The sequence below is a fragment of the Puntigrus tetrazona genome, chromosome 19, assembly GCF_018831695.1.
Source record: "Puntigrus tetrazona isolate hp1 chromosome 19, ASM1883169v1, whole genome shotgun sequence".
Lineage (NCBI taxonomy): Eukaryota > Metazoa > Chordata > Actinopteri > Cypriniformes > Cyprinidae > Puntigrus > Puntigrus tetrazona.
Window position 1 is genome coordinate 782,724 of NC_056717.1, and position 16,704 is coordinate 799,427.

At 37.2% G+C, this 16,704-nt stretch overlaps 1 protein-coding gene across 3 annotated transcripts in view; it reads right to left on the reverse strand.

Moving 5' to 3' along the window:
* Positions 1–16,704, reverse strand: part of phf14 (PHD finger protein 14) — a 73,861-nt gene that overhangs the window by 45,702 nt on the left and 11,455 nt on the right. For all 3 annotated transcript variants that reach the window (XM_043217030.1, XM_043217031.1, XM_043217032.1), the window contains exons 5-11: positions 13,019–13,178; positions 12,170–12,281; positions 9,874–10,011; positions 6,330–6,476; positions 5,955–6,225; positions 4,798–4,904; positions 2,488–2,583 (exon numbers count right to left, since the gene is read on the reverse strand). In XM_043217030.1, coding sequence (XP_043072965.1) covers positions 2,488–2,583; positions 4,798–4,904; positions 5,955–6,225; positions 6,330–6,476; positions 9,874–10,011; positions 12,170–12,281; positions 13,019–13,178 — 1,031 coding nt within the window. The remainder of the gene's footprint in view (positions 1–2,487; positions 2,584–4,797; positions 4,905–5,954; positions 6,226–6,329; positions 6,477–9,873; positions 10,012–12,169; positions 12,282–13,018; positions 13,179–16,704) is intronic.

Genomic DNA, 16,704 nt, shown 5'->3' on the forward strand with positions numbered 1-16,704 from the left:
CAGATTCAAACAGAGTACCAAAAAAATAATATATATTATATATCAATTATATATCAAAAAACAACACAAAAAAACAACACATGGTAAAATTTTGATATCATATGAAAGCTTTGTCCAAGCCCTTTCCAAAACCGTTTTTGATTTGTCCATAGCTTGACCCTAACAAAATGACGATCTGAAGTTGAAAGCTATGATTTCCAGGAATGGAATTTAGATAAAACGGGTTTTAAGTGAGACGAGTTTCACTTCATGGGTTTAACGAGAGCTGTAGCGCTATACTGCATCATTACACAGACTAACATTACCCTGAAGAGGACAGTTTTCCATTGTTTATCGTGGGCATAGTTTCTAAACTTTTGATTACCCCTTGTTTGTTTAGATAGCATGAACAGTGTACTTCAGAAAAGCGAGAGCAGCGCATCTGGGCATATAACAGACTGTCACCAGACTCCTCCTCATTAGTAACTTGATCCTTCATCTCGGGATGTGAAATAGTCCATAATAACATTGTTTTAGGCCACTGAGATCACCAAGATTGAGCAGATTATATTTCTTATTTATATCCGTATATATATATATATATAATAAAATGTGATCATTATATTATTATATTTGTTAACATTAATGTATTAACTAACATGAACAAACAATTAACAATACATTTATTACATTAGTTAATAAAATTCAACCATTTACTGTTAGTTCACAGTTCATTACGTTATTTAACAATTTCTTCTACAACAGATTTGCAAGCAGGGCAATTCAAGCTCTGTCTGCAAGCAGAAGAAGGCCATTCTTTAGTCAAAGACTGACATGAAAGAACTTGAATAAAGCCGTTATTTTTGTTTTGTTTGTGTTTCTTTTTGTTAAATATGTTTACATGTTCAGAGCTATGTTTTTTCATGTACACAAGAACATCTGTGCCCTTGAGAAACTACTCAAATGTGTATGGGAATTTCCTTTGTGCATTACAGCCATTAAACAGCGGTATTACCTCTAATATATATCAAGGCCTAATATTCAATTTCATACCCTCTGGGGGTGGCACACAAAATGGGATGATGGCATAAAATGTGCCATTTCGAATAAAAAAAAAGTGTTTAAAATGTGTCTTTTGTTAGGGCAGCATGCCATATTTCAAGGCCTCAGGTCTCTTTAACATACTTTATGGGGGCCAAGAAACCACACTGCAAAATGGGCAGATGGCACAACATCAATGATTTAATGTCCTATAGGCCCAGGTTCTTGTGCACACATAAAAGTCTGAATATATATTTTTTTTATTTTTGCAAAAGTACTTAAGGGTATGTATCAGTGCTAAAAAATATTATCAGAAGAAACCCAAAATTCTTGTATTATAGGTAATGAAATAGTGCGCCTTAAATTGATGTATTTTGACTTCTTGTACAATAAACTTATTTTCAATAAATTCTTTATAATAACTTTATAAAACTGTTAGTTCCGTTGCTGGATTCTGATTGGTCAGCAGTATCACTGAGCAACCTCCCTTAGCAACATAAACGATCAATAATAGAGCATTAAAACTGTTCAGTGTATTATGCAGTCTGTTGGAAAATTAAAAGCCAGAAAACAGACTTTTTCTCATGCTGAAAGATAAGCAGATGTATGTGTCTAGAGAAAATATCATATATGGTGTTACAAAATAAATGTATACAGTGGATGCTATTCTGTGCTACTCTGTGTTTTTTTTTTTTCTGTCTTATTCACTAAACAGCACAGCCTGTCATACTTTAATGCTTTCATTAATACATTTCCCCACACTTTGCTTTCTTTTTTTCCCCCATACTTATGCTTAAAGTGTTAGTTCATTCCAAAATGAAAATTCTGTCATTAATGACCCTCATTTCGTTCCAAATGCTTAAGACCTTCGTTCACACAAATATATAATATATTCGTAGAGCTATCTGACCCCAAGTATTCTCATGGCATTGCAAAACTGAAGTTGAGCCCCTAATGTCTACAGAGGGTCAGATAGCAGTCCGTTTTCATTTAAAAAAAATTGTATGTGTGCCGAAGATGAACGAAGGTCTTACGGGTTTGGAACAGAATTTTTATTTTGGGGTGAACTAACTCTTGATGTGCAAATTAAAATAAACAGACAGGCATTTTAAAAAGACACACTGCATTTACAGAAATCTTAAAAGTACAGTAACAAAAACAGCCTATTCAATCTAAAGATCTAAAGAGAGGGTGGAGCATAGTTGCAGAAAACCACAAAAAAAAAAAATGTTTTTTTAAGAAACCTTGAGTTACACTGGATTTGAGCGGAAATCTGCTAGGAAATTGTAAAATATGGGCCCATCTCAACCTGATCAGCGTGCTTGAAGGAAGCGGTTTGTATCAGGGTGGGCTGGAGCTGTGATAGATGAGGCGTACAGTCAGATCAAGGATGGGATGGGGCGGAGAGAGACGGAATGAAGATGGACAGGGGAGAGAAAGGATGAGGCGGTTGAAGGTAAGCCATACCTGTCCAAGGATCCCCCCCATCATGCTCCATATGGCTTGGCCCTCAGTCCTCAGCTGGCCATTGACATTCTGCAGGTCCTCCAGAGACTCGCACAGCTGTGGCAGATAAAACCCCAGCAAGGCGGGAGATAAGATAAGACAAGGACAAGTTGGGCAGCTTAGTCTGTTACACACACACACGGAAAGATGGACTAACGTGTGTACAAATGCAAAGGTGTACACAAATCTGTGAACATCTGAATGTCCAATGCATGCATACGCTTACTGTGCATTGCAAAATCCAGGTTGATTTTAGGCAAACAACAAACGTAACATCAAAACACAAAAAAAAAATAACATGACCTACTACTAAAAGATTCAATGCCAACACACCATGAAATAAGGCATTGCACTTCCCGCGTTTACATCGGTCTCTTTCACACACACACACACACACCGCTGTGGCATTTCGTCATGTAGGGGCCACTCTCAGCTCCAGACAGTAGATAAGCATCAGGCAGGCGTTTGATAAAGACGATGATGAGAGGAAACAGTGGAGAGGTGAAGTTATTATGGGTATGTGAAACGAAACTACAGAGAGACACCCCTTATCTCCACTGTCTGTGAAGATGAGGCTCCACGTGGGGAGCTTGAGCTAACATTTAAAACCGGCTCTTCAGCACTTACTATATATTAATACTTATAGCTCTTATGGGATAACATTAATGCTTTTTTTTTTTAAATGGGGTTTTATGAAAATTGTACTAATAACAAATTATTTAATCCTATTTATACACTGGCCCCTACATGTGTTTTGTCATTACATTTTTTCTGCCGAACACAAAAGAAGCTATTTTGAAGAACACTGGGCTATGATTACTGGACCCCACTTACCTTTACTGCACTATATAAAATATATATATATATATATATATATATATATATATATATATATATATATATATATATATATATATACACATACACACAAACACACACTTTTACTGTTTATACCTGTGAAGTCAACACATAATCATTTTCCCACTGGTGACGCAAATGCACTGCAGTTTTCAGTTGTACAATGTTAAAAACACTGAACCAAACAATCCAACTAACCATGTAACATGGTATATAATTCAAGATTATTAAACATAATTTCCAGATGACTCAGAACCTGCCTTAGACACAACTTTTGTGAATAAGTCAGCTTTCCGCAGATGTTGATTTTCATTGGGATCTTTCTCTAAGGCCGGAGTCGTGCTAATGCATGTTGAGTGCCGTAATTAACAACACACACTCCATTAATACCGCTTAATACATGTGGCGCAGAAAGACTGGACGCCACATTAACTCCTCCAACTTTCTCTCATCGCTTTCATTCTATTCCTCATTGGGCCAGATGAGAAAACACCATCTACCCAAATCTGCTTCAAGAGATCATGTTTAGGAAGATTAAGGGGAAAAAAAGCAAATAAGGCAGCACAGAACATTAAGTGCTGTCGTACCGTGGCTTTGGAAAATTTCATTAGGTTTTGTGTTTTTGTTTGGTTTGTTTTTTTTTTTTTTTTTGAGGGGGAGGTTTAAGTTTTTGTTTAGTTTTAATTAAATTGTTACTAAATATATATGTATGTTTATTATGCTTATACTTGCTTGGTTTGCAACAGCATTTTTTTCCTTTTGTACTTGTTGATTTGCCAACTAACTGAAGTTTAAGCTGAAGTATTAAAATTACTAAAACATAAAATACATTAAAGCTAAACAGAAATAAATAAAAATAACAATAAAATGACAAATGTCAACTAAAGTTAAAATGAAAAAGAAAAACATTGTCAAATTATTAATTAAAATTATGTATAAATCCCACAATACTAAAATAGCACTGGAAGCAGCAGAATACACTCCCAAACTATCATTTTTATTGCATATCTATTTGTATCTTTAGTGTACCTTTTGATCATTTTTTATTCCATTTTAGTTAACAGAAATATAATAAATATAATTCACTGCCTTTTTTCATCATCTGAATTTATACAAAATCCCTGCTTTTTGTTCCTATCTGCAGTCGGTCTGGCACAAAGTAGCTTAAAAGGAGACTTCATAGTTGTATAGTAAATTGAAAGACTGAAGCATAATTGGCATTATATAGTAGCTGTTTAGGAGCTTTTGTGCCCGCTCCTGGAATAATACTCCAGCAGCATGTCGTTATTTCCTGTTGTGCACGCCTCTGCTTAAGCACCAATGACAAGGCGCTAATGGAAAAAAAAAAAAAAAAAAAAAAAAAAAAAAAAAAAAGATGCTAGCTAGAGCCTGGAGTGTCAGTAGTAGACTGACCTTGTTGTACTCCAAGTGCAGCTTCTCCTGCTCCGTCTCCAGCTTGTCTTTAAGGTTCTTCTGCTCCACAATGTTGTCCTGGATCTGAATCATCCTCATGTTCCGCTCTGAATACCAACAGACACGAACAAATCGATACTGAGATTGCTATCAGAGTACAGGAAAAAGTATATCAAAGGAAGATTGAGGGAGAAAGTGTGGAAAAAAAGAGGTACGTTAAAAGCAAAAAAAAAAAAAAGGAGAGAAAGCGCGCTGATAGAGGATAGAGGCCTCCTGCTAGAACCTAATGGAGTGTGTGCCCAAGGTTACTCCACACATCTGCTCTTAACATCACTCATTTGGAGGGCAAGTGCCTAGCTGCAAGGCTACAGAGCGGGATGCATGTCTCACGATCACTGTCTGATACCGCCTGCTGCTCCGCAGGCAGATTCAAATATGTTAGGGACAGCAATTCGCATGCTGCAAATGCATCATTGCTAGTTTTGCCCATTAAAATGAAAAAGTGGGAAATATTATCGTAAAGAAGGTTGAGAAATGCTGATTCTGAAACAATAAATCACAGGTCTGATGAGTCAATAAAGACACTCTGGACAGTTAACAGAAAAGTCTCGCCAATTTAAATATTCAAGCAATTGCATACAATTTAAGCGCGAGAACATGCCAAAGAGAATTCCCTTTCACATCATCGTGTGCTTGAACAAACACACACAAAAAAAAAAAACTGTCCAACTGTCTTGGCAAGTATCCTCAAACATAGTTTAAGTAAAAATAAACAGCTGAGAATGAAATTGCATGTGTATCAGTATACTGGATATGTAGTTCCTGCTCTGTGTATCATTAATGATAATCAAACAACAAAAGACAAAAAGGAAATCGCTCAACTTTAATAAGCATTAATCTATATAGTCAAGGCTGCAGTACTGTTTTACATTCGACTGTTTATAGACTGTAGATAAATATGGATTTTTATGTTTTTAATCAGCTTTTATGACTCACACATTCACTGCAGGTGATGTACAGCCGAAACTAACTCTTAGATGTCCTGATGATTAGTAACTTTTGGCAATTTTTGGGGATGTAATACTTCTTTAATACTGTAGAAACTTTATATTCGTTTAGCCGCGGTATCAAAAATGCGATTGTTTCAAACCACCTACCTAGGTAGTAGTTGACAAAGTCTGCCGTGAGTGCAGGCTGCTTATGTTTACGTCGTCCATCCACGCTCGCACTGGTATCGGAGGTGTCCACGGGGAAGATGTCTGTGCTGATACCCATGAGCTCTGCTTTCCGCATTAGCTTACGGATGGCTGAAGCACTAGAGGTGAGTGGCCGGGGAAGCTTCTCCCGTGGCACCCACGCTTGAGGCCGAGTGTTTCGAGACAGCTCTGCTTTCGCTCTGTACTGCTGGAGCCGAGTGGTTATTCGAGCCTATAGGCCGGGAAATCACAAGCATTCAGAAATAAATGAGGACTGATCATACAGCAGCCCATCTGATGTATGGAAGACAGTGTCTGTCTCAGAGTAAAGCGGACCTGAGCTTCAGGTGTCAGCTGCTTCTCCCTTTCCTGCAAAGACACTTTGCAGTAGGACTGCAGGGCCAGATAGTTCTTCCTTTTCCATTTCCTGTCAAAGCGGTCTGCGTGCTGCTTGCAGTAGGCAAAGAATGGATCTGCAATGTCCTGTGGGAAAAAAATGGATCATGACTTTAGAGACAGACTCCCACAAGATCTTAAATCCTAAAATCTTGTGCTTGGTGAAACAGAAAAGGAAAAATCAGTGACGAATGACATGTTGTTAATAATACGCCTTATATTATCGTTATTACTAATATAGAATACATGGGTCCAATTAACATTAGGACTGGATGAAATGCATACACTGCCACTGTGAAATGGTGATAAACAAATCTGTATTTATGTAATAAGGCAGCAAGCAACTAGATTGCTTGGCAACTGTAAAATCTGTAATACAGCCTCTCAAAATTAATTGCTTTATTTTCTAAAATAGGGGTCTTTGAACCTTTGTACCCTTTGTTTAAAGAAAGGGATGCTACATTTTATTGTGGAAAACTGATAACTAACCTAGGTTATAATATCGTGTTTATATGAGTGCATTTTATATTTTGTGATGCCGGTCATTAATTTTTTTAAATCAAAAGTGACAGTAAATGCAGCAAATTATAACACTACAAATATTCATCTTTCAAATAAATGGCCTTTGGTCAAAGAATCAAAATAACATTAAGCAGCACTACCATTTTAACACTGATAAGAAGAAATGTTTCTTGACCAGCAAAGCAGCATATTAGAATGCGTTTTAATGATCATGCAGCACTATAGACTGGGGAAATGGCTGATAAAAATTCAACATCAAAGAAATAAATTACATTCTAAATTGGAAAACAGATATTTTTAATTGTAGCATTTCACCATATTACCGTTTTAATTTTTATCTTTGATAAAACAAATGCAACCTTGAGCAGTTAAACCCAAAGTTTTGAATTATTTGATGGGTTTTCCAAAACCCTTAAAATAATATTTAAAAGAACATCACATTTTATTGCTACTTAATATCATTTATTCTGGGACAATAGAATGGAACAAGAAGCTGAACTATGGCTTCTTCAGCTTGGTTAAAGTTAAATACATTTTAAAATAATATGGTATGATCAGTATTGTATTTCGTCTGAAATAGTATGAAAAGCAACGTGACAAACAGATGCTTTTAAGTTTGGCCATGGACCAATTCCCTTCTGTTGAAAAGCTGCTTGAAACAAACACTGGTCAACCTGGGTGTTCAAGCAATCAATAAATTGAAAGAAAAAAAGAAACTACGTTCAATGTCTTGCAAAATCATGATTGAGTGTCAAAACCTACTTCATAAAATGCCTACAACTTGGACAAATGTGAGGGAAAGACTGAACTTCTCATGAACAAAATATGAGTGATTTGATTAAGATTATTTCAAGATATTTCCCATCATCTCAAATACCTCGCTATTGTTAACGTGGCACAATTGCTGCCGGTTTCATTTTAAGTGCTTGTGTGCTCAGACACCTGATAATTCTAATGTACAATTTGATTACGGTGGAAATGGGAGTATCTCCTGAAATACAGGCTCACGCTTTCTGGCTGTTGGGGTAATGATGCCCAGCGCTCCAGATTTTTATAGACCATCGGTGTCTGCTCATTCTCTGATAGCGGTGATAAATAGCCAGTCACAAAAGGCCTGTAAAAATTCCCCTCCCTTTTAAAGGACAAGTACATTTTGCAGAGAATGTGGGAGCTGAAGCTGGGGGGCAAGACAATGACTGATGTAAGGCTGGTGGGATTTTTCCAGGAATGGAAGGGGACTGCAGATCTGCCTTTCTCAGAAACAGCTTTCCGTGGAAGGGGAGAGAATCTTAGAACAATGTCAGCCTATTTCAGCGTTTTCAAATCTCTGTAGCTGAGAGGTTCGCAGCAAGTTTCTCTCGCTGAGCTCACATCTCCTCGTCACAAGCATAGCATTTCACCCCCTCCCTCGAGGGCAGATAGAAGCACAGCCATTTTCCGTCATCCACCGAATCATTTAGGCTTAAGGTGTCTCGCTGGATGCTATCAGCCCACTCACCTGTTGATATGAGGCCCTTTGCACAGCTGACTGGATTAAGTGGATTGCAGTGAGTAGGCACTTTTCGCCAGTGTTTATCTGCGCTGAACGCCACCATCATATGCTTCTCCAATATAGACTGCATATTTGAGCCATGAGGCTGATGGTCTGTGACCACGGCCTGGGCTGGGAATTTGTTCAACTGGATGACCTCGTGCTCTGAGCCCCCTCCTTATGATTATAGGTATCTGTTTGATAAACTCTCTCACATGCACTTCAAACGCGCACGTAAAAAACCTGTGTCCAGAGAGTATCAGAATCTTTTTAAAAGGAACACTCCACATAAAAAAAATAAATAAAAAAATTACATTTATTCACCCTCAGGCCATCCAAGATGGAGATCAGTTTGTTTCTTCTTCGGAACAGGTTTGGAGAAATTCAGCATTATATCACCTGCTTGTCAATGGATCCCTATGCTGCGAATGGGTGCCGTTAGAATGAGAGCAAAGTGACTCCAGTGCATCTTGTAAAGGCAGATACTGCTTGATATAAGAAAGAATGAGAGAATCTAATCAGAGTTGCATAAGTTTTCATTCTCAATTTTTCCATTTAAAAGAAATCTCTATCATTGCAGTGGGTGGGTGCTTCTCTTTAACAGTCCAAAACACGTTTAATAAAGGGCATGCATCCGTACAAAAATTAGAATTAGAAGGACAAACCAAGGATTTGTAAAGAAAAAAAAGGATTTCGATATAAGGCAAGGCTAAAATAAGGAAACTTTGCTTCCTTTGCTCCTGTAAACAAACTTGCAAGACTAGCATATCTCAGATATCCTTCGCCTCCTGCAGGAACGGGTTCTGAACACGACAGTCAGCAGAGATGAGATGAGATGTTTATTACTTTTGAAATATGGATATTTGTCTTACGACATGTGAGGCACATTTTATTATGGATGTGCATACTTTATTTAACACGTTTTGGACTGTTAAAGACAAACACCCACCGACTGCATAAATAATGCTTGGAATGACCAGGATATTTAGTCCATCAAGATATCTGCATAAGACATTATTTGATGAACTAGAGTGGTGTGGATTGCTTGTGGATTATTATGTTTTTTATCAGCTGTTTGTACTCATCCTGACGGCACCCATTTATCACAGAGGATCTTCTGACGAGGTTATGTAATGCTTAAATTCTCCCAATTTGTTCTCCCAAAAGTTATGATATTTTAATGATGATTTTGCACCTTTGGTGCTCCACAGAAAGAGAGTCGGCCCAACCGGTTTTGGATGAGAAGTAAAAATTTAGTTTTTGAGCACTATTTATTCATTTATTTATTTCTTTTAACAATCTTTGAAAGGCTTAGATAAGAGCAGGGATGTTAAAAGCACGATACTGGCGTCACAAAAATGCGGCTGTGGGGAAGCAGAAGAAAAGCATTAAACGTTGCAGTTCAAAGCAGTTGACCACACACGCACTAACCTCCTCTGCAGCAGCTTCAGACAGCAGCCCTTCTCGTTGAGCACACGTAACGTGGAAGAATGAGCGACACATCCCGGCATCACAGCTGATGCAAACACCTGTTCGAGCAAAGCGTGCGTCTTCGCACAAACTGCACTCCTGTAAACCAAGAACCAAAACAGGACATCGTGACAAGAGCAAACGACAGAAAAATACTAACAAAACACGACAGGGAAAACTTTCTAGTATTTTCTAACTTCACATCTTGTTTCTCTCTGAAGACTTAAGATTGTTTCTATTTTTGCTAAAGTCAAGAAAGGTAAACCGAAAGCTGGTTGTGTAACAGCTCAAATATGAAAAAATATCTTTAACACCATTATAACAATCCCACATTCATTTAATGTATAGTTCTATATTTAAGATAAGGTGGACAACGAGTCTCTAAAAGCCCATTTGACTTTCTCCAATTACTGGAGTTCAAAATTAAAATAATAATAGCCTTTCTCTAGGAGTAATTTCTTTTCACATGTACAGCACAAACCATTAAAGAAAGCCTTTCAAGTGCTTCTAAAGTAATTTGCTTCCCAGTAAAAGGAACCTCTTCTGACTTACTGACACATAAAATAATGTCAGATAGAGTAAATGTCAAAATGTCTACAGTCGACAGAAATTCTTGGGAGGGAAGTGAAAGACGCCCTTTGCTCAGAAAAAGAAGTCAGCATTTCACATCTTTTATCAGGAATTTCTTTTGTTTTGTTTTTTTTAAGAAGTGTCGAGACAAAAACAGAAAGAAAACAGGTTTTCAAATCATTGATTAATCTGCTATTTTATTGATTGTTTTCAGATGGTATTTGAAAACTGTGTTAATCTAATAGTGATGATATGAAAGGTATATTCGTACGCGGTACACTACCGAAAAAATGTCTGGGGTAGGAACAGGTTTTTTTGGGGGTTTTTTTATATTTTTAATCAGTAAGGATGGATTAAATTGATCAAAAGTAATTTGACATGAAACATTTCCATTTCAAATAAATGTTGTTCTGAACCTTCATTTAAAATTTTAAATAAAAACTAACAGCAACAAGTATTATTTAGTATTATTATTTTGTATATTAAGCACTGTAAGCATTTTTAGTAGTTTTCAGAATGTTTTCAAAGCACCAAATCAGCATATTAAAATGATTTCTAAAAGGCCACCTGACACTCAAATATCTGCTTAATATCATATTAAATTACCTATAATTACATTTTCATCTTAAAGTCTGTGTGAAATCAATTTTGAGAACTTTATAAATGTTAGAAATGCATTTCTGAAACATGTTACAAAGACTGTATAATAACTATATAATAACTTAATGGTGGAGTTATACCGTTAAACAGTTTTTTACCATTTTCGTGATCAGAATTTATTGGGTGTAAATCAGAGCTCGGTGACACAATGGAGCCACAAAGCACTGCCCGTCCCGTGAAACTAGCGTTGGACTTGAAGCAGCACTGACTGCACAGACTGATCGCTGTGTGACATCAGTACAGAGAGCAAACGCTCATTATGCTTTGAATCACTCTCACGGTACTTTGATGTCAAACACCGATCCTTCTGGACAGTGCTTCAAGTCCAACACACACGATAACTGCATATATGCATAAGCATCGGTGGTTCGTCCATTCAATCATGAGTTACTGTCATAGATACTAAAGCCTACAGTTCGCTTTCTAGCAATGCCTTTGTCATGTTATGTGGTTGTTATAAGTTACAAAACAACGGAGTTTGGTTTCCTTATTTAAATCAAGCTTGAGGAAGACAGTTGAGAGAGACGGCAGCTTTGCAGTGAGTGGGCGTGTCCTCGCTGTGCTGAAACCACGCCCACTCACAGCACAGCCGCCGCCTCTCTCAACAGCGTTGAGAGGGCAGCTTATTTTTTTAAGATTTTATTTTATTCTCTTCATTTTTTTTTAGCATTCAAATGAGTGAATAATAACATTATTCTGTGGTGTGACAAACAAAATCTATCAAAACACACATTTAATATTGACTATACACAGACTTTTCTACCATATTTCTGATTTAATGCATTCTCGGTTAGTATAAGAAATTACAGAGATATACAATTCACTTGAAGTCACATTTTGTGTAATGTATATTTTATAACATTTTAAAATAATATAACAGTCTTTTAAAACAGAACGACAAAAAAAATTAATTAAGTTGATCGTGTAACATTGATCATCATACTGCCTTACCGCTATTAAACCCGTTCTTCAGGTAATATTCGGTTATTTTTTAAACTGTCTGTCATAATTAACTTTTGGTACTCGCCTTTGCTCCATACTTTGAGTAGTTCATCTCTGTGAGCGTTACAGGCCGCAGCTTGTCAATGTCTCCAAACGCAACTCCTGGAACGTAAAGGGCACACACCACGTGCACCCACCTTCAACAGAACAAAGCAGAGTCAAGTTCTCATCCAAAATATCCATTTTTACAATTATCACATTATAAGGACAGTTTCTTATTCGCTTGATGTGCTGAATAGCAAATCGTATGCTCCTAATGGCATTAATTCAGAGGTCCTCCATTAGCAGAACAAAGCAGCATCTAGTTAATGAAAGTCTATTCACTATTCCCTGAAAACTGCTATAACCCTTAAGCCACTCAGAAGAGCAGATACTCAGTTACAGGTTTAAATATACTCTAACTTGACCATTCGGTGTTACAGAATTTCAAATGCAGACTTTAGGAAGTCCAATATAAAGATATCCATCTTCGGTGAGCGCACGCTCCACACTTTAATTTGCTGTGTTTTTCATGCTCTAGTGAAGTAGTAAATTTGGGTGCAGGCGGGCTGAGGAGCACTATCAGTGATAACGTGGCTTGAGTCTTCACGCTTCAGACGCCTCTCTCTTCCTCTCCCTCTCTCCCTCCTAGCCAAATCCACCACATTTTCTCTTCTTCACTCATCCTGCACATACCTGTGCCTCCAAGTATTTCACTTATTTAGCATTTTTCCAGCATCTTTGCTCAGAGGGTGGCATAAAAACTTTTAACGGATACACAACAATTACAGGAGCAACTCAAACATGAAAGGTGTGACGGGGATGGCTGTACCTTTAATGAGTGTGCTAATGATGATAAAGGATAGTATCAGAACGAGCATCGGTTGAAACTCACCTCCCCGCATCGGTTTCTTTAAAGATGCCGTCCTGACTGGGACAGAGTTCGCAGCTGGGTCTGACGCCGTTCTTGCATGCGTCACAGAACCACGGTTCTGTCGAGTTCTCCGAGGCCGAGCTCATGATGGAGTCACTTTCACCATCGACACCATAACAACCTGAGAAAAAAAGGTAACGGTACGAAGGTAAAATAAATAGGACATAACGTAACAAAAACTTGTCAGAATTCCCTTAAAAACACAGAAAATATTTTATATATTTTATATATGGTAAAAAAAAGATGAGTCATGTGAAATGCATTCATTTTATTCCCAAAGATGAAAGGTGTCATTTAGTTAGTAATGCGTAAAAGTGTGCGGCGCCGGCACAACCACTTGATTTTTTTTTTAACCCCTTATAAAAGTATATAACAGTGAATTCTCACGTTCTGATGGTTTGTGCTGCTTTTTCTTGCATAAAATTAATTAATCCCTAGAAATAAATTTAGGTGTTTTCAATGCCACAAATAAATTCACATTTTATTTAACTGTAATTTAACAATCTTGTCGGTTAAAAATAGCTTAATGACCGTCTGTTGCCGGTTAGGAGAAATACAATTCCAATAGTCTAACAGTTTATCAGAAAAAAATACAAGAATAATAAAGTACAAAAACATGAAACAAAAACAATGACAATGTGTTAATTTGGCCTATTCAATTTAATAATAGGCTATAATAAAGTTTTTTTGGTTTGTTTCAAATGGATGAACAGGCTACTAGCATAGAATTTGGGCAGTAGGTGAAATTATGTACAGCGCTTATATATTTGCGCATTTATGCCAAAACATATGCAACTGTTTTTTTTAAAGGATGACGTCATCACACGCACAATTGTATCTGTAAAAGGCCAGTTGGATAAAAACAAGCTTAAGACACCAAATTTCGCAAAGGTTTTTTAATGCATATTCTCTTTGTCGATAACAAAACACCATGGAAACTAGCCTAGGTTGTTTTTTGGGGGATTCTCTATAGTTCGATTATTTCAAGCCTGAATCTTCGATTTCAAGAACACATCCGGTCACTTTCATGTGTCCACTGTACGTTCTTGAATACTGTACTTGAACTTCGACGGTTAACGATGGTTAACGAGCGAGAACATAAGGACACAAGAAATTGCCTAAGAATGCATATAGAAAAAATGCCCAAAGTCAATGTTGATTTTGGTTCAGTACTTAAAGTTGTTATGCTGCAAGCTATTCACAAATCAAAAATACTGAACCTGTGCAGTACATGCACCAATTCACACACAGAAATTTGCTATGCTGCTTATCCGTGCAGTAACCATATGAACAGAAATATCCTAAAAGATGAATCGATTGCCTAAAAGAACAAATCTAGAACATAAGATTTATTTGAGACCTTTTAGATGTTTTTATATTTGAAAAGGACATTCATAAACTAACACATATTTCAGTTAATTAATTTTGCTGGAGAAAGAAACCTTAAAGAAACTTTTTTTTAAAACCTGGCACATTAAAACTTTGTTTTGTTTTCTTTGGTAGAAATGTGCAAATGTTGGCAGGGCCATTTGAAATCTAAACTACCGCAGAAAATATCCTTAGTGCTAAACTGCCTGATGTAGCAAGGATGCATGACACAATGTCAAAAAAAAAAAAGAAGAAATTTAGAGCACAGAATGCTTTTGTTGCTTAATTTTTTTTTTCCCAGACAAAGCTAATAACAAGGCCATTTGATCAAATGGTAGTATCACAAGTCAAAGATGGAAGCATTGGGCCAACAAAAGCATTTTAATGCTGTCCCCTTAATTTCCTCAGGTTGCCAAGACAATTACTGTGCTGATCGGGTTACCATGACGCCTATTACACTCAGCAAACGTGCTCCATGCCACCAATAAGGGCGGCAATCAGCTTCTTCTCAACACTGCAGAGATAACGTTCCCGTTCCTAATACAGCAAACCAGCCCCCGGGCATTGGAGAAACGGAGAGAGAGACAAGCAAATAAAAGTTCAGGTACTTTGCATACTCGCCACAAAAGACCCAAACAGCAAAATGTGCAGAGAATGCTTAAGCATGGCTTTTCACTAAGTCTCAACCAGCAGGCTAAAACTTCTAGGTTTGTGGTGATAAACACAGCACAACTTGGGAGCAGAAGATATTAAAGCTGAGGCAGAAAAATTAAGGTGTGCACTTTCTTGAGTTAAAACATGTTTATGTCTTCCAGAATCACCCAGGTCACTTTTTTTTTTTTTTTTTTTCCCCAAGAGGAGAAACAGGTGCAAGTGAAGAGCACACAGCACCTCTTACCAGTGCGACCAAATAAGAGGCTTTCGTACCCTCATTTTGCAGTCATTTTGAACCGTGTGGTAATGGGTGCCATTACAAAGCCCAGCCTGACGTTTATTTTCTTAAAGAAAGGTATTATGGGAACACTGCTGGCAACAGTTGGGTGCGTATTACTGACTGGGCTTTGAACCATGGGGCTGGAGCTCGCAATGATCAGTTTGCTGGTTTAACGGACTTACTGCTGAACCGTCAAGCAAATCTTCGATGTTCCTTTTGAACTCAGATACAAAGCTGGACCTGCTAAGCCACAGGGTGCTGGCTAATATGAGCTAAGCTGGAAAAAAGTGATGACTATAGGAGAGCTTCATAATCCCTGAGGAGAAGATTATCCTTGTCAGAAATGACGAGCTTGGCAGTTAAAGAGCGACCTGGGGAAGGGTGGTGACAAAATCAAGAGGAACGCTTTTAAGATTTAATGGAGGAAGGTTCGAGATTGGCTTCGGAATGAGTTAACAGGCTAGGCTGGTGTGTGTATGTGTCAGAATGTAACTGCAATCAGACAACGAGGAAAGGACTGTTGAAGAACACACACAGTAGCAGCAATTTGGAAGGTGTTCAACCTCACTCTTGTGATGTGCAAACAATGATTTCCGCATACGACGAGTTGGTTTATTTGCATCTTTAATAGCCAAATGGTACAAAAATAACTTCATTACAGTTTCAACTTCAAGCAAATCATTCATTTAAGAGAACGTACTGTATATCATACTGCATTTCATACTGTATTATCACTATCAGAATTTCAATTATAAACTAAAATATTAATTAAATATGCTTACATAAGCTGCATTGATCAAAAACAAATGCTCTAAAGAACATTTAATCTTGTAATTATATAAAATCCCTTACACGGAAAAATGTAATTTTTAAATGCAAATAATTTAAGATAAATAATAAGCTGTCTAAAATTTAAAAAAAAAGAAAAAAACAAGGTAGGCCAACCACAAGAAAACAAGTAAAAATGCAACTTTTATTCTGTATTGGAGCCAGAACATTCCTTTAATATGAAGTCCTTTGACTCTTTTTTGTCTTTGTCAATTGATTAATGAGTAAACGTTCAGCGCAGCAATGTATTTCAATTATATTCACTCCGTTTCTTCCCTAAATGCTAATATTTTTCATCCAGGATGAAGTAGATTTATTCAATAGCTCAAATATTAGCCAAGTCAGCAAGCAAAGCAGGACCACAGAGAGGAACAACAGATTCGAGTAGGGGGCACGGGAATGAATGAATAGGGCCAATTAGAGACCAAAGACCTGGCAGATGAGAAAGAGTGAGGGGGGAAAAAAAGATGATGTAAAAGCTACGAATGGCAGCTGCCTTGATGTAAATCAGCAAAAC